Below are 23,180 nucleotides of genomic sequence, written 5' to 3'. Positions count from 1 at the left end.
AACCACTTTGAATGCACAGATACAAAATGGACATTCATCAGTATACCCCATTTTTTCTAAGTTCCGTTATTGAATATTATAGGTGTGTTCTTTTACTCTTTTATGTTTATTTTTTTTCCACTCCAGCTACACCCAACAGGATTCTTTCATATTATGACAGTGTCTGTCTCTCCCCGCTCTGTCCTTCCCTCTTGGACCTTTACACTGAGCCACAAGCCCAGCCCTTTTTACTTTCTATGTTGAGACAGGGCCTCATGAAATTGTTAACTTACCCATGCTGCGCTTGAATTTCCAACCTCCTGCCTCAGCCTCCAGAGTGCTGGGATTGCAGCCATGCATTACCATATCCAGCTATTACTTTTCTCTTTTTAATTAACTTTATTTTCATCAAAATTATACATGTGCATAATTTTTACATGTTCTTTTAGACATCTGAAAAAGTTTATTTTCTAGTTTTCTATCTTCAACCTCCAGTTTCCAGATGCCAGATACTTTGAACTTTTTTTTTTTTAACTTTGAACTCTTTATGCTATTTCCTTGCTATTTATAGTCTGTCTAAATAATATTATTTGGCATTTCTTGATATGTTTTAGTTTTAGAAGCTGTGTTTTCTGACTCTAAAGATTATTTTTTAGTCTCCTTTCACTGATTCTTACAATCATAGTATGTGCAACTTCCAGTCTTCCTATCTTCCGAAGTACACTGTAATGTTTTGAGTTAGGTTAATATTCTGGGTTTGCTATATGATTTGTATTACATTACAGCTTGATCATGTAATGAGCTGTTTACTTTTTCTTCCTTGTACAATTTTTATTTTCTCTGAGGATAAAAACTATCCCATTATTTGCATGTTTGCTTTTCTATATACTTACATAGTTCAGGCGCAGACTGCATCCTGCTTGTGTAAATCTCCCCTTCTGGGTCCCCACACATCAGTCCATGCCTGCATCTCCTGAGCCCCTGGACCTGTGCGCACCAGCCTGCTCTTCCCAGCTAGCACACGGGGGTCATTGGCCTGCCTTCTTGCATCCTGCTGACAAAAGTCCTTCTCTTGCCTTTTGGTTCAGATCTCCTTTGGTGGATCTGTGTTGGAGCACTTCTAGAAGAGTCTGAATGAGGGTGAATGAGAAATGAGTTTGAGACTGTCTGAAAATGTTTTTAGTCTGCCATCATTCTTGCTTAGTAGTTTGGTTGGATTAGGGATTCTAGGTTAGAAATTGATTCTCAACAAATTTTGAGGGTGTTTACTGTCTTCGACTGTCAAAAATGTCATAGACAAGTTTGAAGGCTTTCAAATTCATTTTCTGTGTGATCTATTTTTTTCTTTTTAGAATCTTTGATATATTTTCTTTGTCCTAGTGCCATGAAATTTTACCCACTTCACTGTATCCTTCTGGATTTTAAATAGATCTTTCCCACTTGAGATCAAGGTCCTTTTACTCAGTTCTGGAGAATTTCCTCAAATTAATTAATATATTTCAAGCCATGACCATTTCATTCAGATCACAAAACTTGAGATGCACACCTAAAATATAACCTTCTTATATTATTTAACTGCAAATAAAGTTTCTTTTCAGGGCATCAGTGCAACTAAGTTGGAATTATCTAAATAAACTTCTAGGGACTGGGGAGATGGCTCAGTAGAATAAGCACTTCCCTGGCAAGTTCAAGGACCTGAGTTCAATCCCCAGTTCCGCAAAAATAAATAAATGAATGAATAAATAAATAAGTAAACTTCTAACACCATCCTTAAAGTATTATAATAGACTATATTGAGAATAAACTTAAACATTACCTTTTTTTTAGGACTAATGATAAATGATCAGGTAGAATAGCTTCAGCAGATTTCCTAGCCCTAGACCCCTATCAAATTTATTTTTTATTGTTCCTTTTTCTATTATTTTCTTTGTGGAACTCCTGTTAGTGGTATGTTAGACCTTCTTGACTGACTGCCTAATTTTCCCTTTTTTCTTTTTTCTGTCTCATTGTTTCTCTCCTTTTGTTGGAATTTATTTACTTTATATTTACTATATAAACCCTTAGATTTTCTTTTCTTTTTTTTTTCCTTTTTTAGGGTAGGGTCTATAGAGTGTTCAGGGTCTCACTATTAGATCAGACTCAGAGTGATCCGCCTGTTTACAGCCTCCCAAGAGCTGGGATTACAGGCATGCACCACCACGCCCAGTCTCAATCTCCATCTCAGCACGCCCCCAGCCCCTGCGACTGCTTGCAGGTGCTTTAATCTGATGAGCTATTTGGCTAGCCCTTAGATTTTCTTTCTATAGTTATATTTTTAAATGTCTCAGAACATTTTCTTACAGTTTTCTTTTTTTATATATAGCAACATTTATTTTACAATGTCTTAAGGTTAGTCAGAATTTTTTTATCTTGTCTTTAATTCAAGTCTTATTTTCTTTTTGTTTGTTTATAGCTCTTTTATATTAGAATTTTAAGTCTATACTTTCTCCCCACCACTTAAGTGTTTGCTTCTGGGTTTTGGCTCCCATGGTTTCACACAAAAAAGTTCCATAGTCACTCACTTCGTTCTACCCCTACGTATAATGTGTTGGTTTACTCTGCCTCCAGGATTTTCTTCTCATTGTTAGTTTTTACCAGTATGACTGAAATCTAGAGTTCATCCTGAACTCTGAATTCAACTTCACAGAGTCTCTTAATTTCATCAAATAAAATGTCTTTTGTCAAATTTAGGTCACTACTCTTCAATTTCTTTTTGCCTCGTCATCTTGTTTTTCTGTCATACTCCAATCACCTATGTATTTGCATTTTAGATATTGTCCCACAAGTCTGTAGATTCTGGGTTTCTATGTCATTTGTTGCAGTTGGTTCTCATGTTTGTTCAGATTTATTGAGTTCCCTATCATCTCTGTGGTACTTATTAAGCCAATCTGTGTTTTATTTTAGAGATTATGTTTTTTTTAGCTCAAAGATTTCCATTTGTTTCTTTATTAACTTTATTTTTCATCCCTTACATCCTTGCCCCCAATAAATAGGAGTCAAAGATCATCCAGGGTAGAGTTTGTATCCAGAGTGTATTTCCCAACCTCTCCCTCTTTCTGGGGACCCTTCTCTGGCAGTCATACTTGCTTAGGATTCTTCCCCGGTGGTCTTTCATGAATAGTAGGTGCCCTACATCTCTACCATTGTAGCTGCAACCTCCCCTCTAGCCTAAACCACAAGTTCATCTTTTCTAAAATCTACCTGCTCTTGTTAACTCTCCAGTGTCCTTGCTAAGTTTTTATGCTCATTTATTTGTTTTTGCATATGTTTTGTGTGACTGTTGTGTTTATTTGCTGGAGGGCTGATATGTTAGGACTTTACTCCTCATAGCAGAAGCAGAGCCTTATGTTTCAGATCAGAGCCTTTCTCAGGATGTCTGATGTCTATGTCTTCAGCTTGAGATAGTGAGACACCATTGGATCCGAGTTCTAAGTATGTGAATGAGGCTTGTTAACTGTGGGCTCAGTGTCCGAATGTGAGCCCTGGTCAGCTGGCTGAACTGTCTCATTGGGAACCTTCCAATGTCAGTAGTTTTGACTCTAATTTCTCTCCTCTTTCCTGCCTAGAGGGCAGAGTCTTGACTGTGCTCTGCATTGGTCAGCGGGGAGGGGTGGAAAAAAGTAGCTATTTCTCACCATTACTCTCACTCATCTTTTTTTTCCTCCTTTTTTTTTTTTCTTTTCTCCTTTTGATCTGTGGTCTGTCAATCCCAGATAAAGAAAAATTAAGGTCCTTTATTTTACCTTCTTAAAACCTGGAATGAGTGGTCTAAAGGGTATATTTAACAACTGTTCTACCACTTTCCTTGCGTTTAGACTCCTCACATTCGCACTGTTTGCCACCCTAGTACCACCAATGTCAGATACCTTCAGATGTTCGGCAGCGTTAAGTTACACTGTTTCTTGCCTGGATTCAGCCTTCTTCTACTCCTAGAGACCACTTGGCCTGCTTTCTAGCTTCCAGAATATTCCCACTTCTGTTCTCTTTTGTGGACTTATTGGAAGGGTGGTACATGGTGCTTCTTACAATCATTTTACTAGAGGTTTAGGAAGATCCACAAGTTAAAAAGACATATTAATTCATAGTCTTTACCTGGCTTTTTCTTTTTTCCTTTTAGTCTTCATTCTTCATTTTGGTAAATTACATTAATGGAAGTTTCTTTTCTTTTCAAATATGTCTGCTTTCCTAATCTCCTATTTATTAAGATACAAGATATATTTATTCTTCTATTAAGATATGACTAAGATATATGTATTATATAAATATATAAGATATATATTTATTCCGCCGCTGACATAAAATACTGTTCATGAAATACGCTGAGATATTATATATGCTGTGCGTATGTCTAACCTTTCCATTTTTTGGATCAATACCACTATACTTTTAATCACCTGTTATTCCAGATGAATATTAGAATTACTCATTAAACCTATCCCTGCTCCTTTACTCCAGAAAAGTATGTTTATACACATATATACACTTGTACCTGTCTATATAGATGGTTATCCATATGACAGTTTTATTAGCTTTTACTCATTAAATAGAGGATTGCCATCTTTGCAAATTTAAGTAACATGCTACCATTATATTTACTCCAATATTTTATTTACACAATTGAGTCAATATATATGAAGTACCTACCTTCTGCTAGAGCAGTATTATACACAGTGTTAAGAGAATACCATAGTGGGCTAGGGAGATAGCTTGGCAGTCTAAGCGCCTGCCTGGCAAGTGCAAGGACCCGGGTTTGTTCCCCAGTACCACATGCCATGCCTGACCTGGAACTGGTTCAGGGTACACCAAGCCGGCCTCCAAAACAAGGCATGGTGGCACATGCCTATAATCCCAGCACTGGGGAGGCTGAGACAGGAGGATCACCATGAGTCTGAGCTGCATAGCAAGACCCTGTACCAAATGAATGCATGATAGGTAGGTAGGTAGGTAGGTAGGTAGATAGATAGATAGATAGATAGATAGATAGATAGATAGATAGATAGATAGAAAGAACACCATTGCTCCTAATGTCATATTACTGAGTCTATATATTCCTCACTGAATTCAGTCCTAAGCGTGTTATATATCTGTGGCAGTTGTGAATGTAATTTTTTTCTCTCTGATTTCCTGCGGGTTATTAGTGGGAGACAAGAAAATTGTTCGTTTCCCTTCAGGCCCTCTGAGATCAACATTTCTTGTGCCAAAAATGTGACACACACACACACACACACACACACACACACACACACCCCATCCTGCCTTCTGGCCAGGCCATGGAGGTTTTCCTGGAGTGCCACCTGCTTCTTGTTGAGATTTGACAGTGGCTCTGAATTGCAGTTTAATGAGCAACAGTAACTCTTAGGGATCTCATTCAAAAACAGTTGTCACAGGAGATTAATTGTTATGGTGAAGTCTAGTGTGGACAATCTTATGATGTCTGATTTCTTCATTCAGACTTCTTATCCCTCAAGGTTTTCTTTGTTCTTGTGCTTCTTTGCCTCTCCTGCTGTCAGTTTGGTTTTGTTCCCATTTAATTTCATGCCAGACTCGTACAGTAATGAGGACACAACCATAGGATTTGGCTTGCAAGTGAGGGGGAGTGGGGAATGATTTAAAAGAGCTCGTCTAATTCCATTTTTAGGTTTGTGTTCTTTGAGAGCATGCCTTCCAAACTAAACAAGTGTTAGAAATGAAAGTTATTCTTCTAAACATCCTGTACAGGTTTCATTTCTTAAAACCATTGTTACATCATAGCTGGCAAAAACACTTAACTAATTTTATGTGAATTTTTCCCTTCGGTGATGATCAAGCTGTGGCACTGCCGTTGATTGATTTCTCCCGTCCCTAAGGCTGTGGCGATCCCCAGCTTCACTCTCACCCACAGGTCTCACTCTCGTCCCTCGTATCCAGGAGCTCCAAGTCCTTTGTCCCTATAGCAATGGTCATTTATATATGGCTGTTGGGCAGCACTGATGTTTAACTGACCATCAGCCCTGTCTTCTCCAAATTCTGTGGTGTTTCTCCTGTCACATACATAGCAGACACTCGGTAAATGATGACAGGTTGTCAGGCAGCGGTTTATCAAAATCATTTTAATACCTAGATACAGCTTCTACTTCCACTTTCTGTTAAGAGTTACAAATTTCCAAATTTTACTAATGTCTCTTTGTTTTCTAAGTTTTTAAGAAAATATTTTTATCATGTACATGGAGATAGAGTACTGTATAAAAGCCATCAGTCAAGTGGATCTGAGTGCATCTCAGTTACCAGTTAGTGACTGAGCAAGGTATTTTACTCATGGTTTTTAGTTTCCTCAAGTGTAAAAGGAGAGAATAGTAAAAATTTATAGAATAATGATAAGAATTAAATGTGATAGTGTTTTATCAAGCACAAAATGGACCCTTAGAACTTGGTCCAGGGGCTAGGGAGACAGCTTGGTGGTATAAGCACCTGCCTGGTAAATGCAAGGACCCAAGTTCGATCCCTGGTCCCGCATGCGATACTGGCCCCAAAACCAGGCATGGTGGCGCACACCTGTAATGCCAGCACTGGGGAGGCTGAGACAGGAGGATCCCTATGTGTAGAGGGACCCTGTATCAGATAGATAGATAGATAGATAGATAGATAGATAGACAGACAGATAGATATAAAGAAAGAATTTGGTCCATTGTTATTGTGACTATTATGGATGGAATCTATATATATTTTTAGCCTTTATCTTATAACAAAGTCTTTTGGTCTGCCTTTGTGACAGTCCTGTCACTGTCACCTGTTTCATTTTTTACTGTAGTTCCCATATACTATTGTTCTTGAACATTTTCCAATTTAAAAAGGAGAAGCAAAACAAAAACATAGTCATATTTCAAGTATGAAGAAGAAAGGCAGTATTTTGGAATGCTTTTTAGAAGGCAATAAAATTTGTTCTTTTGTGTTTTATCCCTTTTAAATTTAAGTTGTTCATTTTTCCTTATCAGATTTGAACCCAGAGTAACAACCTCTTGTTAATTCATTTGTTATCAGTGGGGTAAACAAAAGAACAAAAAATAGTAAGAGAAGACACCATTGCTGTTATATCTTGGATATAACCAAGATGAGACATAATCTTGGGTAGAGACTGTGAATAAATCCCACGTCTGTGTCGTAAAACCCCTCTGTGCTTTCTCTTGGTGGACAGTAGTGATATATGCCCCTCATGTTATTTCCTCTTCTCTTTCCTCTTTCTCTTACTCCCACCATCTGCCCATCTCAGTTCCTGTCTACACAGGTGTATTCCTTCTTCCTCATGTTTATCTTTACTCTGTGACATTGTTTTTTTCTAAATATTCCTAAGTCTCCTGACTCTACTATGCTGTAGGCACTAGTCCCACGGGCTTAGCCTTATACTTCCCAAAAGACTGGCTGTAGGCTTACATTTGGAGGTTTTACTGGGTTTATATAAAGTTTTAAGGAGCTGGTAAACTAGGAATGACCTGCCCATTTGTAAAGACCCCTGGCAATGTAGTCTTCTTATCACTCCCTGAATAGCCCTAGAGTGACATAAACTCTTCTTGTTGTGAGTTGTGCTCATAATAGTAGTTGAGGCTTCTGTTTGCTTTTTCTGGTCTTATGAGAAGGTCCACTGCAAATCAAACTAGGGAATTCTTCAGAATAAGTTGCTTGGACAGTACTGAGGATCAGTATTTTGTGTTTATAATTCTTCTAGTCCTCCTTAGTTTGTGGCTGGATTTTTGTTTTGGTTGGTTGTCTGTTTGGGGAGAGGGAGGGAGAGAGGGTGGGAGGCATTTTACAATGGAGTTTTAAGAGTCTGCTGTGGTTCATGTAGGGGGTGGGAATCCTAGACTGCTGTCATTCCTTTGGGCAAGAGCTTCCTACATTGTTTGCTGTTCTCCATTGAAGTCATGATTAACACCTGGGCTTTCGTTCATTTGGGTCCCCTCAGATACACCTATGAGCGAATTGATGGGCGAGTACGGGGAAACCTGCGCCAGGCAGCCATCGACCGATTCTGTAAGCCAGACTCAGACCGCTTTGTCTTTCTTCTGTGCACCAGAGCGGGAGGCCTGGGGATCAATCTCACAGCTGCTGATACCTGCATCATATTTGATTCTGACTGGAACCCACAAAATGACTTGCAGGTAACCTTTAGGATGATTGCTCTTTACCTTAGCTCCCCTGAATCCCGTAAGGTAGTCACAGGGTCTGACTTGGCTGCAGATTGCCTGCCATGCTATGTGCTGTAGTGTTAGCTTAGGGTCTTGGTCAGGGGATGAAATCTAATGAACAGTAAATTTTGTTCCTTCCCGCTAATCAGAGAACGTTTCTGTCCTTTTGCTTTAAATGAAGTGCTGTTTCACATTGATAGCTTCCAAATATAGAGCAGAACTACCACCATTATCAGACATAAAGACGTGGTATTTTTCTCTGTTAGTGGTCATATGTCATCTACAGTAAACAACCTAATCCAAAGAGACAGGAAAATGCCCTGGTGTGCAGCAGTGACAGAGTCACCCACCCTCCAGTCCATTTGTTCTTCACCCTTAATGCAGCATACTAGGGTTTATATGAGCCTAGTGAAGCGATTCTGCAGATTCTCTTTTCTACTCTTAACCACACCAAATAATAGGATGCATAAGTGATTTCTGCAAGAATACATTTTAAAAAGTAAAACTAAGAAAATGGCAGAGCACGGCTTGGAGTTCTTCATTGACCCTATTCCAGAGTAAAAAAGGTGATATTCTTAATCAGATTGGGCAGTGAATAAACCAAAAAAAAGTCTAACTTGTCAAGAATACTATTTACAATTTCAACCGTTAATTACATTTTCAACCATTCATAATGATGAGCTTCATCCTTAGTGTGCATTGTATGTTGGGATATTTACTAATACTAGAATTGTGAGTGGAATGGGGAAGGTAAGGAGCTGGCTCAAGGTACTTTCCATAGATTGATCAAAAGAAGTTAGAAGGCTGCGGCTTCCCATGACTCGAGGGACCATAAGGATAGTACAAGGGAGGGTTGCAGGGAGGATGGCTCTGAACTGGGGGCCCTCTGGGCTTTTTCCTACCCACTCACTTCCACAAACTACTTTGGCTTTGCTTTTTCATTTAGTGAGTTTCCAAATAAGCTACTGTGTAAAGAAAACATTCCAGCACTTGGGAGGCTGAGGCTGGAGGATCACTTCAAGTTCTAGGCCAGCCTGAGCTACAAAGTGAGGTCAAGGCCAGTCTGAACTGCATAGTGAAACTCTGCCTCAAAAAGACTGTCTCCCTGAAAAAAAAAAAGTTCTAGTAGGTAATTGAAAAACCAGTGCTTTACATTATTAAATTGGTGACAGTTGGCTAAAATTCAGGGGAAATATGTAATTATAAAGCAAATTGCATAGCACTACAACATCCAGCTTCAGAGAAAGTGGTTTTGGATAGCACTCAGTTCTTTCTCCTGGTGAAAGGATGTTTAGGTAAAAGGAGTGGCTAAATATAATAAGTAATCAATTTTTAAAGGAGTAACGTATACTCAACCCTAAAATAATAATAAGCAAAAGCTAACCATCAAGAACTGAATTTGGGTAGTGATATAGATTAGAATGTAGAAAAATGCTTTTTTCTTTCATTGTCTTTTTAAAAAAGTTTTATTAAAATGCCATATCTATGTATGTATTTTCTCTAGTCAGTTTTTGTTACAAGAGTTGAGTGGTTGGAACAGAAATCACATATCCTCCAAAACCTGAATTATTTATTATCAAGCCATTGGCAGAAGTTTGCCAACTCCCAGACTGGTGATTTCTTAAATTCCCAGCAGTGATAACCCTTTGTATTCTTCTGATGCTCACCCATGAGGCGTAGTACAATACCCAAGAGAGTGTGGTACAGAAAAACTGAAGTCAGGGGCCAGTTTGTAGCTATGTTGGTAAGACATGCTCAAAGAGATACTTAGAAGAGAAATGTGAGGCATAATTACCAGCAGCCAATGATTTTGGAATCACCCTACTTCTCCTAAGTGAAGTATTAACATTACCAGTGAAATAGATATAATGCCAAGAACTAGGAAAAGTGAAAATGTCCAGTCCTTAAGGAAGTGAAGTCATCTCAGGTGATTATTTGCATGTATAGCAATCAAAGGAAATAGGTGGAGTTAGCCAAAGTGAAGGTCTGGAAACAAGGGAGAAGCTTTAGAACAGCAATTTCCAATATGTACTATTTAGCTGAGCATAGTGTCACACCTCTGTAATCCTCATACTTGGGAGGCAGGCAGGAGTATCACTGTGTGTTGAAGCCAGCCAAGGCTAGCCTGAACTACATACATAGTGAGACACTGTTTTTTTGTTTGTTTGTTTGTTTGTTTTGTTTTGTTTTGTTTTGTTTTTTTAAGTGTACTACCGAGGAACTGGCAAAAGATAGATTAAGGAAAAGTAGTGAAGTCCAAATTGTAATTGGATAGTTTGGGGTTGTTTGTTTGTTTGTTTGTTTGTTTTACGAAAACTTTACAGTGGGTTCTTACTGAGCTAATGTATTTGTGCATTTCACCTAATGCTCAGCATGAATGAAGCAACAAGAAGTGCCTATGGTGCGGAGTGGCAGCTTATATCCTCAAGCCTATCAAAATCTTTCCAAGTGAAGAAATCAATTAGTGGCAGTCCATGTCAGAGTTAGAGTTAGGGTTTTCCAACTTTTGGTCTTCTAGACTGGCTTCTTTGTTACTGATTCACTGGTTTCTGTTTTCTTGGTTATTATTGAGAGTCTGTAATTCAGAAGGAATTGTTGCTTGGGGTTTTTTGTTGTTTGTTTGTTTGTTTGTTTGTTATAAATACCTGAGCAGGCTAAGTAGAAATAAAAGTAGGAAATTTTAAGACAAGGAGTTGAATCAGTGGTTATTGAGGAGTGGGATTTGTAGGCTATACAGAAGGTCCAGGGGGCCTGCCGGTTAGCTCAGTTGTTTAAGTGCCTGCTTATGCAGATTTAGTCAGGCTCAGGATATCATGGTTCGATCCCCAGATCTGCCTTTAAGGCAGCCTGAGCCAGCCCCAAAAAAAAGCCTTCTCAAAAGGTCCAAATTCTGAATCTTACAGAGATTAATTGCTTGATGTGGTGGGGAACAGAGCCCCACGCATACACACTCAGCATGAGTGCACAACTACATGCCCCTTGCCCTGTGCCCTTGCAGCCAGGGACTGCAAATGCAGGAGAGGAGAGCACAGAGACTAGGAGACTGAGACCGTCCTGTGATTTCCAGGACTGGAAATAAGTCAGCTGTAAAGATTAATAATATAAGATCCTTACCCCAATAGAAATGAAAACTTACATAAACTCTTCAAGTACTCTTTTTGCTAGGTAAGTCGTGCTTCCACAATCATCTATGCAAATTTTCATGCTACTGTTTTTAGTAAATGAAACTTTCAGCCATCTGTAGTTATTTAGGACTATTGCCTATAGAAGATGGGTTTACCCATCAAATATTTATTTGAGAATGGGTTGAGAGACATACTACATGATACAGATGTCAAGGCATAGAAAAGACAGTCCCATTGTGTACAGGGTCATGTCTCAATTCTAGTGGAATTCAGAGGTCTCAATATGATAGAAACATGAGTTCCCACTCTAGTTTGATACAGCCTGCCAAAATCCAAGATAGTCCATGAGTGTCCCGATTAGGATGCATGGGAAAGCAGTGTCACCATCTCCTGGCTGGTCCCAAGAGGATCTCCATAACACCTTGAAAATGAAGCCCTTTATTAGTCAGCTTTCTGTTATTGTAACAAAGTACCTGAAACAAGCAGCATTAAAAGTAGCAAGGTTTGGTTTAGCTCACAGTTTCAATGCTTTCAGCATATGGTCAGCTGGGCCTGTTGCTGGGGCCTGTGTCAGGCAGCCTGTCATAGCAGGAAGCACAGAGAGACAGGAGGAGCTTGGGGTCCCAGGATCCCCTTTAGGGGTGTACCTGCAACACCTGATTTCTTCCTGCTAGGTTCCACCTCTTAAAAGTTTCTATCACTTTCCAGTTGGACCAAACTAAGGACCAAGTGTTTAACAGGAACAAACCCTAACAGTTACCAGGACTGTTCTACAAATAACACGGCCTCCACGCTGGAGAGCAGAACGCTGTTCTCTGAAAACTCAGCTGAGTGTCAGATGTACTTCTTCTGGTGCTTTTTGATTGTTGTTAGCAAAGTCCATTCAGTAATTTTTCTGATCATTTTCGTGTGTGTGTGTGTGTGTGTGCGCGCGCGCGCGCGCGCATATACTTTGTGGGTGGAATTTGAGGTTTAAAACTTGCTATAGACTGTTTTACATCTAGTTTTCCATAAAACAATGATATTGCATGTCTTTTGTTGTTTCTTTTTTCGTTGGTGTCTGAGGAATCCAATAAATCATACCCTTCTTGGGCCAGCCAGATAGCTCAGTGGACCAAACCGCCTGCTTAGGCACAGCACAATGGCTGGTTTTAATCCCTGGCATGCCATGCAGGCCCTGCCCTCAGGGCATACCGAGATGGCTATTGAAACTGGGTGTGGTAGCATGCCTGTAATCCCAGTGCTTGGGAGGCTGAAAACAGGAGAATCACTACAAGTCCAATCTACATAGTGAAACCCTTTAGACCCTGTACTAAATACATTTAGAAAAATAAAAAAATCCTCCCATGCCTGGATCTGTACCAATTAAGTAGACACATGAGTTGCAATAAATAAAAAAGATCAAAACATTAATTTCCGTAGATTTGGAAGGCAGTTAGATGCTATCACTCAGCCTGTAGCCAGAATTAGGCTTCTTAAGATTCCTGCACGTACACATTCTCATCTGTAGGTTAAACTTGGCCCTCAGGTCTTCTGGCATCCATCTGCAGAGCAAGGGCTCCCCTAGTGAACCTGCCAGTAGAAAGAAGACTCCTGGGTCCAAGAGATAGGAGGAGGCCAGTCTATATGTATGCAAAACCTGCTCCCTATTTCATTGGTCTAGTAAGTCCCTCCTCTAGGGTAGAGAAAGAAGGGGGCTAGAAAGACTTGTTAGGCTCCTTCTTGGGAAAATGAAAGGCAAAAAATAAGACTCACACCACACCACAGTATCCATTCTGCTAGTCTAGAATCACTTCTTGCCTTTAGAAATCTTCCTTCCAGAAAAGTGAAGGCACAACTTCATTAAGATCCATAATAGGAACTTGGCACTATTTAGGAATAACAAGAGATTAAAATTAGTAATAAAAATAACAACAGTGTTACTATTTTATCTGGACTGTCAAAAATCAGTTTTTCCCATAATGGGTCTTATATAAAGATACTACATAAATGACTGTATCTCTTTTCAAACCTAGAATATGTTGATTTTAGCATCATTATATATAGATTATTCAAAAGTATGAATTCACTTTTGCCACCCTCTTTTTAAAGACACAAGATGCAGTTCAGGCCCAAAGTTTTAGCAGCAGCAAGCACTATCTAGGTTTCCTATAACACTTAAGCTGAGGACATTCCAAGGAAGGATGACAACAGCCTGAAAAAGAAAAAGAAAGATGAAAAATGTGTTGCTTTTCTCTTAGAAAGAGGGCAGTCTTGCTGCTTGCCATTAAAACAGAGATGAGGATAGCAGGGTATTGGCCCCCAACCATCACCAAAAGCATCTTCCCTTTTTTTTTGAGACAGGGTCTCACTAAATTACTCAACTTGAGTTTAAACTTCTAATTCTCCTGCCTCAGATTCCCAGAGTTCTGGGATCACAGGCATGTGTTACATATTTAGCTATGCCTTTCTTTTTCATGGTCTTTCTCTTTAATTGCTCCGTGATACCTGTTTTGTGTTCTGTGCCAGCCTTTTGCACTTTTTTGGTGTTTCTTAGGGTTAAACAAGGGTCACAGTAATGGTAAAGTTTCACAATTCCAGACCTTCATTTGGCTAAGGTCCCTGAAGGCAGAATTCAGAAAATGTGGGAAGAGGTGTCCTAGCCAACAACTGCCAGTCTGTAGAACTTCTGAAGGGAGAAAGGAATCCAGCCTGAGGAGGCTGAGCCCCTTCCTTAATCACCAGGAGCAGGGCTTTAGGAGCCTGCCACATTGCTCCAGGGAGGAGAGGGGCTGGTCCCCTTGGCCACTTCCTCTGCTACCACCTTAATGCTACCACAGCCTACTTCTTGATGGCATGTATATTTCTGAGCTTGGAGGATTACACCAGTTTGCTAAAGGAAAGCAGAGTTTGTAGGTGTAAGTACAGATGGCTCCATTATATGGTCCATTCATTCAATGAGTATCTGTTGAACCCAAAAGGAGCCAGGCTCTAAAGTGCTAGACTTACACGTAGTGAGCTGGATCAGCAGTTAACACTCGTTGTGTGTTCATTTCTGTGGGGTAGGCACACAGTGAATGAGGAGACATAAATACAATTAAAGTAGTAGTATCTGTTACAAAGAAAATCAAAGAATGAGGAGGTAAGAGTTGGGTGTCCTGATTAACATGGAATGGTCTAAGACTTCTTTAAGAACATAAAATTTGAAACTAGATAACAAGAGAATCTCAGATTGTGAGATAAGACAGAATTTTCCAGCCAGAGAGTGTGACCCCGTAGAGTGGGAGTGAGCACTGGTGGCATACAGCCCCTCAGGGTGGGACAGGTCCTTACTAAACAGCAGCAGTTCCAAGTAACAAGTTGGGGTTTTGTGCAGTATTTTCCTCTCTCTTTAATGCCTTCTCTTCATTATTCCTTTTTTTTCTGATGCCTCAAAACACCTTTTTCCCATGATAAAAAATTCCTCTGTCCCTTGTTCTTAGTTAGCTGTCAACTGACTTAGCTGACATAGTCACTGAGCTCTGCACACTGTGCTAAGCTCCTGGGAAGCAAAAGTGATGCTGAATCACACAGGTGACCGAGTGCACTGGAAAACTCCGTGTACTGTTTCTTTCCATTTTAGGAGAGAATGGTGCCTTTCCCCAAGGAAGAAGGCTGGAAAGTGTAAATTCAGTTGTAAGCCTGCAAAGGTCTTTAAAGTTGGGCAGTCTCCTGGTCTCCCCAGCTCATGCCACATGGATAGCTGTTGATTCCTCTCCTTTGTGAGTAGGTAACCTGTGGGTGCAGACTCTTGAGGTGTCAGGAAAAAAGATAATCCTCAGCTTGCAATAAAATGCTTTTACATAGAAAATGGACAGGAAATTTAGTAGCATGCTAAAAGTGATTGGATTTGTGTGGAATTATTGGCAGTTTTTTTGTGTTTTTTTTTTTTTTTTTAATTTATGTATTTGGTACGGGGTCTCACTATGCAGTGCAGACTTGTAGTGAGCCTCCTGTTTTCAGCCCCCCCAGTGCTGGGATTGCAGGCTTGTGCCACCACGTCAGCTCAGCGAGCTCAGGAGTAGGGTCAGCACTGCATGTGGTGCCGGGGCTTGTACTCTGGTCCCTGCACTTGCCCTTGGCAGTTGTTTTTAACCTCTATCAACAATACAGATTTAAATTAAGGCACAAGGACCTGCCAGATAGCTCAGCAGACTAAAGCGCCTGCTTAGGCTGAGCACAGTTACCAGGGTTCAAGCCCCAGTGAAGCCCTGCTAGCCCCAACCCTGGGGCGTGCTGAGACAGCGATTGTGACTGGGCATGGTGGTGCACGCTTATAATCCCAGCACTTGGGAGGCTGAAAACAGGAGAATCACTAAGAGTCTCTACGTAGTGAGACCCTGTAGACACTATACTAAATACATTTTTTAAAAAAGAAAGAAAAGTAGTACAAAGCAAAAGAAGCAAATGTGTTTGGCTTTTGACCCACCCATTTTATTTCCACACAATACAGTTTTAAAGATGTGGTGTAAGGTTTTGCCAAATTCTGGGCTTGGGACTAGTAGTAGTAAATTGAAGATCAAAATCAGTTTACAAGCTGTAACTATTTGTCACCTAAGCCATGCCCTCTTTCTTTGCATTGGAGTCACAGAAATCTGTATCCATTTTATTTTTTGTATCCACTTCTGAAAATCATTATTCATTTCTCTCTGGCATTTGTTCATCTCAAATGTATCAAAAATATAGAGCAAACTGTGAACCCACAAGTCATCCTGGAGAATACTGTCATTTTCCCAAAGGTGTGGTGGGGTTGTGGTGTCATTGCCACAATTGTGTTCTACTCTAAAGGTTTCTGTAATTATACCTAGCTGACACATCCATTTGCACCTTCTTATGGTTACTACCCTGCTTCTGCATGTTTTGCTTTCTGCTTTATATCATTTCTGTGAGCTCTGATTGGAAAAGTAAGGAATGGTTTATGATTTGACAGGTCTCTTAAATGAGATAGAATTCATCCTGTTGTAATTTCGGGTAAGTTGTCCTAGGAGAGCATGTATTTTTTCTCCTGGTATCACTGAGTTTCTTGTGACACTTGCTTTCCCAAACAAGAAGTACCAAGTCCAGAGGTCTGGTAATTCAGGACTAGTGAGGTACTTCACAGCATCGTCAGAGTCCCATGTTCCTTCTGTCTCTGTACCACCATCCACAGTATATGGTTTATATCTTCTTGGCTTCGCCCCAGGCATGAAGAGTGCAGGTGGGCAGGCATGGTGCTTTTTATAGGAAAGCAAAACTTTTTGTAGATAGCACCATGGATTCTGCCACAGCGTGTTGTCAGGACTATGTAACCCCATCTTGCTGGAGCCTGGAAGTGGTTTTAGTTGAACACATTGCTGGTCCTATTACTTCAACTCCTTTTTTTATAATTTACCCTCAACCTATATGAGCCAGGAGAAAAAGCCAGTGTCAGTAGCTAATGGCCTTGTGCTGTTGTTTCTGCCTTATAGGTCCCAGAAACCATAGAACCGCATTTACCTGATCATTTTCTTTTTCTGGATATATTGTTGAATGAAAGAAGTTACATGGAAAAACTCTGTATTGTGCCAGCAGTTATCTAAAAAAGTATGTCTCTGTCTCTTCCTCAACCCTTATCAAGGTTAAAACCAAAACCTCTCCCCCAAAACCCTTTAATTATAAATAGTTACCTCTAGAGGGAAGTAGGGATCAGGGTGGTCACAGATAGGAGCCAGTTTTTCCAAATACTACACCTTTTTATGTGTTTGATGTAAGTATTTTATATCGTTATTATACAAAATTAACTTTCTAAACTATTTTAAAAGTTGCAAATATAGCCAGGGACATAGTTCAGCAGGTACAGTGCCTGCCTGGCAAGCATGAGATTGTAAGTTTGATTTCTGGTACCAAAAAAAAAAGTTACAAATATATATTCCAGTTTGCTCTTCACCCTACTTCCTTTGATGTTAACATTTTATGTGAACATAATGGAATCAGAAAAATTAACATTGATATAATACTATTAAACTAATTGACAGATTTTGTTTTCCTTCAGTTTACCATAATCTTTCTGGTCCAGGATCCAATCTAGGATTTCACATTCCATTTAGATGGCTTGAGTCTGAGCCTCGTCCAGTCTGTGATAGCATCTTTGTTTTATTTATTTTGTTTTTGAAACAGAATCTCACTGTGAAGTTGAGGCAGGCCTTAAATTCACTATGTAACCATTGCTGGCCTCAAATCCTCCTGCCGCAGTGTCCCAAGTGCTGGGACTATGTCTCAGTTACTCTTCCCTTGTTGCTGGGACAAATACCTGATACCCAAAATGAGGGGAGGAAAGGTTTATTCAGCTGACAGTCCATACTCAGCTGGCTCCAAGGCAGAGTGGCACAGGGTAGAGAGCATCAATTCATGGTGGCAGCAAAGAGCAAGAAGAGCCAAGGGAGGAGTAGTGGCAGCAATGACAACAGAGAGGAAGTCTGTCTCTCTTATATTGCATTCAGACTATCCACCTCAGGCAATGGGGAAGTACTCACACCCATAATCCCAGCAGTATTAAGACCCATAATTCCAATGGATCATGAGTTAATGTCGCTCTAAAAGTCCCCTCCCCATGACTGCATGAGGCTTCGGGAGGACAACTAGACACAGACCATAACAGACTACAAGTGCACACCAGTATGCCAGGCTCATGACAGTTTGTCTTTTCTCTTTTAGGACCTTGACACTTGAAGGATAATGATAAGCTGTTTTGTGGAATGCTCTGTTTGTGCTTGCTTGATATTTTTTGGTAATTAGATTTGAGATTATGTACCTTGAGCAAGAATGTTAGAGAAGTGATGGTACGTTCTTTTCCGTGTATCCTGTCAGAGCGTACATGATGCTCATGTGTCTCATTACTTGTGATGCAGCTTTGAATGCTTGGTTAAGATGGTTTACTAACACTTAGTAAAGATTACTTTTAAGACTTAGTTGTCTGTGACCATACCACCCTGGACCTGCCTACTATCATCTAAAAATTAGTTTAGTATTGTGCAAGTAGGTATTTTGAGATTCTATAAATATCCTATTTCTTATCATATTTTCCCCCACTATCATTAATATACCTCAATAGCACTTGCTTGTAGTAATTATTACCTTCAGTAGTAATTATGGTGTTTTGCTAATGGTAATTTTCTCTTTCGTATTTTTTATTAGTGGGAATTCTGCTGTGAACAGTTAATTTTTATCTTTCATTTTTTTACTTATCATAGTATAATTTGTGGGGTTTTACTTTATTTGTGATTTTTTTTTTTTCCAATATTGGATATTAAGTCCAGGACCTCATATATGCTAGGCAAGTGCTATAGCACTACACTATTTCTCCAGTTTTCATTTGGGGACAGGGGTTGGTTAAGTTGCCTAGGCTGACTTAACATTGTTCTTGCCGCTGCTGCTGCTGGTGGTGGTGCTGGCTTCTAACTCCTAGCCTCAATTGCTGTTCCTGCCTTAGTCTCTCCAGTAGCTGGGCCTGGAGTCCCAGCTAGCTTTTATTTTATGATATCACTTGTTTTGTTCTCAGCTTGTTCCAGTGCAGCCGTAGGTTTTCAGCTTGGTTCCTGTGTCTTCTGACCTACTCCTGTCCTTTCCTGAGGACTTTCTTACTCTCTGCCACTAGAAGATACTCAGGTTCATGCTGTGTTCTTTCTGATACACGTGGAATTGACCATTTCTCCAGGGATCTCTTGTTCTTTTTATTTCAGAATAGCATTCCGAAGTTTAAGACCTGGCTTCCAGCTGTGTCCATTGCTACTGGAGTTTTGTTGCTCCTAGACCCGCTATAAGATTTCTGATTATAGTCCAACACTAAAGCTTCATCATAGCCTTCTCTTCTTCCTTACTTGAAACTTCTTTCACTGATAGGAAGAAGCTTAGATAACCATATCAGAACTTAATATATTTGCTCACTTATTCAATTCTGGAGTAAAAATGTCAAGTAGTCTTAGAATTTCTTACTAATATTTTATCAAAAAATTTACCTGAGTTTAACATTGATTATAGTGGGCTGTTTGTTCATTAGTATCATAGTATATAATCAAAATACCATTTTCCAGACTTAGTTGATTTTTGTCCCCATTCACTTCAAAGTGGTTGGATTAATGGTGGGAAAGTTTTTTATGATTCAAAAGCAAACAATATGTATTATAAACATAACTCTCAAAGAGAAACTATTGTACATATTTAATACTATATAATTTTTTTTTTTGGGGGGGGGAGGGCAGAACCAGGGATTGAACTCAGGCCCTTGAGCTTGCCAAGGAAGCGCTTATTCTACTGAACCATCTCCCTGGCCTGTATATCTTATTTATTTTTATAAATAACTTCTGGAAACGCTGCCTGAAGTAGTCATCACTGTGATAGTTAAGAAGCAGTGATCCTTCTTTTCTTTGCTTTTTTTTCTTTCGGTGTTTTGAGGCAGGATCTTGTTGTGTAGCCTAGGTTGGCCTTAAACTTGGTAAACTTCCGGCCTCAGTCTACTGAGTGGCTGGGATTACAGGTGAGTACCACCACACCAAGCTCTAAGTGGTGGTTTTTATAGCTCAGTCACTTGTTAATGTGTTTATTATTTGGAATTCTGCTCTAAGGTTGCAATTCTCCCTTCAGTTTATTTTTGTCAGTATGGAGTCATAGGTTTTTTGTTGGGAGGTGTATTTTATATATACATAATGATAACATTCGTCAAAGGGATTATGTACCTGTTCCTGATACTTGTTGCTTCTTTTATTCCCCATTCCTCTTGAGGCATGCACTTTTTATTCAGCGATTTGTAATTAATTAGTATGTCTTTGATGTTTATATAGTCCTAGACTTAGCCAGTTAGAGCTGTTTCAAGTGTGATTTTCTTGGGTGTTCATCCTGCCTTCATTTTCTTACATCACAAAGTGATGTGTTTCAGGCTCATGTTGTACTTTTCCTTCTCCAGCCCTCCCTATAGTTAATCATTTGTAACATTTCTTGGATGACTTATGGAGAATGATGACTACAAACCAAGATCTAGGAGTTTGGATGTATTTATTAGTATACAGGGACAACACCACTTCTAGGCTGTTCAGTGGAGGCAACTGGAATATGCATAAGTACTTAAAAACAGAATAGAAATCTACCTATTTCATAAAAAGCATTCACTCGTGTCTTGTATCCAGGTGTATCCATATATGCTTCTACATCTGTATGTGTATACACACATACACACATTCTTGATTCCTCCCACCCATTCTGACACCATAGAATTTATCCTAGTTTTCCTCTTTTTCATATTTATACCTTTGTTCTCCCAGGTGAAAGCTTAAACTCCTATTACCTCCCAAGATACTTGATCAATCCAACATTATACAGAAAAGTAGTTTTAGGATTGCTAACCTTCCTAATGCAAAATAAAATCTCTTCAAATATGTGTTGAAAACATTGTAATTTGACTAGACAGACTTAATAGGACATATAGTAACCCTAAGGATAGGGGGTACCCAAAATTTTACAGTTTTCAGTAATTATGCTTTAGGTGGGTTATAATGGTATCATTCTCCTGGGACTCTGATAAACACACAGGCAGATGTGAGATCAATCAAAATAGTTATGATATTGGGCCAGGGACATGGCTCAGTGGAATAAGCACTTCCCTGGCAAGCACAAGGGCCTGAGTTCAATCCCCGGTTCTGCAAAAAAAAAAAAAAAAAAAAAAAGGTGATATTGAGGTGATTGAGAAGTCAGGTTTTTGGTATGATTGGAAATAGTGGATTGAGGATATGGCTCAGTGGTGGTAGAGCTCTTGTCTTGCATGTACAAGGCCCTGGGTTCAATGCCCTGAACCACAAACGGTGAGGAGGATGACAGGAAAAAGAAGAAATAGTTGCTGGGTGTGGTAGTGCGCACCTGTAATCCCAGCCGTTGGGAGGTAGGAGGATCTCTGTGAGTTCAAGACAAGCCTGAACTGTAGTGAAACCCAGTCTTGAAAGAAAGAATGGGGGCGGGGAAGAGGGGGGAAGGGGAGAAGAAAAGAAATAGATGTGAAGTTGATGGAGTTTTTTGTTGTTTTAGAGGATCCAGCTTCGAGCTTCACACGTGCCAAGCAAATGCTCTACCACTGAGCTGCATCCTCAGCCCTCGATGAAGTTATTACACTAAAAAATACTGATATGACTACACAGTGTATTTTGTCTTACATATGTACATGATGCTATATACTCCCCCAACACACACAAGCTTTCTTTATTTGCCCACTGAATAGGCCTACAAACAATGACCAAACTTAGAGCAGTGGACACTCCTAGAGCACCCCTGTTGTTGGTATCAAATAACATTTCTTTCCTCCTGTCTGTGGCTGGACTGTTTCTTAGTCAGTTGCCCTGAGCCTGGCCACAGAGAGAAACAGTGAGCAATCCCCACACTGTGACACCCTCTCTCCGGTCTTGCTGGTAGCCCTGTTGTACAGACACTCAGGTTCTGTGCTGCTGCCAGTGCCCAGTGGCCTTGTTGTGAGCTCCTGTCAGCCCCTCATGTATGTGCTCCTCCATCAGTGGCATCTGTCTCCTCGGAGGTAACTGCCATTAATGATTTGAGAAGGTGAGAGTGAAGGACAAGTTCTCCTTTCTCTTACTCTGGAAACAACTTGGCAACTCAAGATTTGTGGATTGTGGTCACCAATATGAACTTGCTTTGTTTTTGTTTTTAATAGCTGGGGAGATGACTCAGTAGAATAAGCGCTTGCCTGGCAAGCGCAAGGGTCTGAGTTCAATCCCTGATTCTGGGGGAAAAAAAAAAAAAAAATCCAGTGTTTTTGATGGTCCTAGAAATTAAAAGAACTAAAGAACTCCAGATTTTCTAGTTACTGAGAGGGCTGTTACAACACAGAGGGCCAGGCAACATCCAGTGTTTGGCCCTAAGCCAGGGGTCTCCTTCTCAGCCTGGGGTCTGCCTTTCTTTGGGCCCTGCTATGCTGGTCTTTCCCATGTCTCCATCCCTATTGGCCCCAACTTAGTCCCACTGCTTACCAGCCTTCTCAGTCTTTATACCATGTTAGCACTGAGTTGTAGGGATTCTGTTGTGGTTTTCAGCCATGAAGCTAGGAGGAATTTGAGGGCAGGGGAGGGGAGGGAGACTTCCTGTCCAGGGACCATGCAGACTTAGAATCTCTTCCCTGAGTCATTCCCTTTCTCTGGGCCCTGTACCTTTGAGTTTAAACTTGCTAGTGTACCAGCTTCCTTTAAACAGCTGTGCATCAGAGCCATTGTTTACTATTCTGGACTCTAGAATCATAGGAAAACAATGGAGCAGGAGTCCAAGGCTTCAGTCCTGCTCTGACATTAACTCCCAAAGGACCCAGGACCACAGTCTTCCCTGCTTTGGGCCACCTCTCTCCGAAGCAAGAAGGGACCCATGTCTCCAGGGGCATTTGAAAGCCTCACTCACACCTGCTGTGGCCACTCCTCCACTTAGGAAAAAAAAGTTTTCCCACTAAAAGAATCTAGGACTCCTTTAAACAAGCAGTTTGATCCAAGTGTGAGCAAAAGATATTCAAGAGTAGAATGCCACATGATGAAAGCAAAGAAATTATCAAGGATTATTGTCTATCAAAGACTATTGAAATAATGCAATATGTAAACATAAACACAGTGAATCCCCAATTTACAAACATTCAAGTTGCAAACTTTCACAGGTGTACTGTATAAGGTTTACTTTGTTGGATTATGAATAAATCCCATTTACAAATGTTCTTCTGGAGTTGAACTCATTCATAAATCAAGGACTTCCTGTATATACTTAGCCATATCTATTTTTATACTTATATGTATGTATGAATACTTATTCACATGCCTAATCATTCTTCATACTGGTTGCACCAAATCCATTCTTTTTTTTTTTTTTTTTA

At 40.0% G+C, this 23,180-nt stretch overlaps 1 protein-coding gene across 3 annotated transcripts in view; it reads left to right on the top strand.

Moving 5' to 3' along the window:
- Chd6 (chromodomain helicase DNA binding protein 6) overlaps positions 1-23,180 on the top strand; it is a 166,046-nt gene that overhangs the window by 74,048 nt on the left and 68,818 nt on the right. For all 3 annotated transcript variants that reach the window (XM_023714970.1, XM_023714971.1, XM_023714969.1), the window contains exon 16: positions 7,955-8,150. In XM_023714970.1, coding sequence (XP_023570738.1) covers positions 7,955-8,150 — 196 coding nt within the window. The remainder of the gene's footprint in view (positions 1-7,954; positions 8,151-23,180) is intronic.

Source organism: Octodon degus, unplaced genomic scaffold (assembly GCF_000260255.1).
Source record: "Octodon degus isolate 3935 unplaced genomic scaffold, OctDeg1.0 scaffold00037, whole genome shotgun sequence".
Classification (NCBI taxonomy): domain Eukaryota; kingdom Metazoa; phylum Chordata; class Mammalia; order Rodentia; family Octodontidae; genus Octodon; species Octodon degus.
This window is presented reverse-complemented; position numbering and strand designations above follow the sequence as displayed.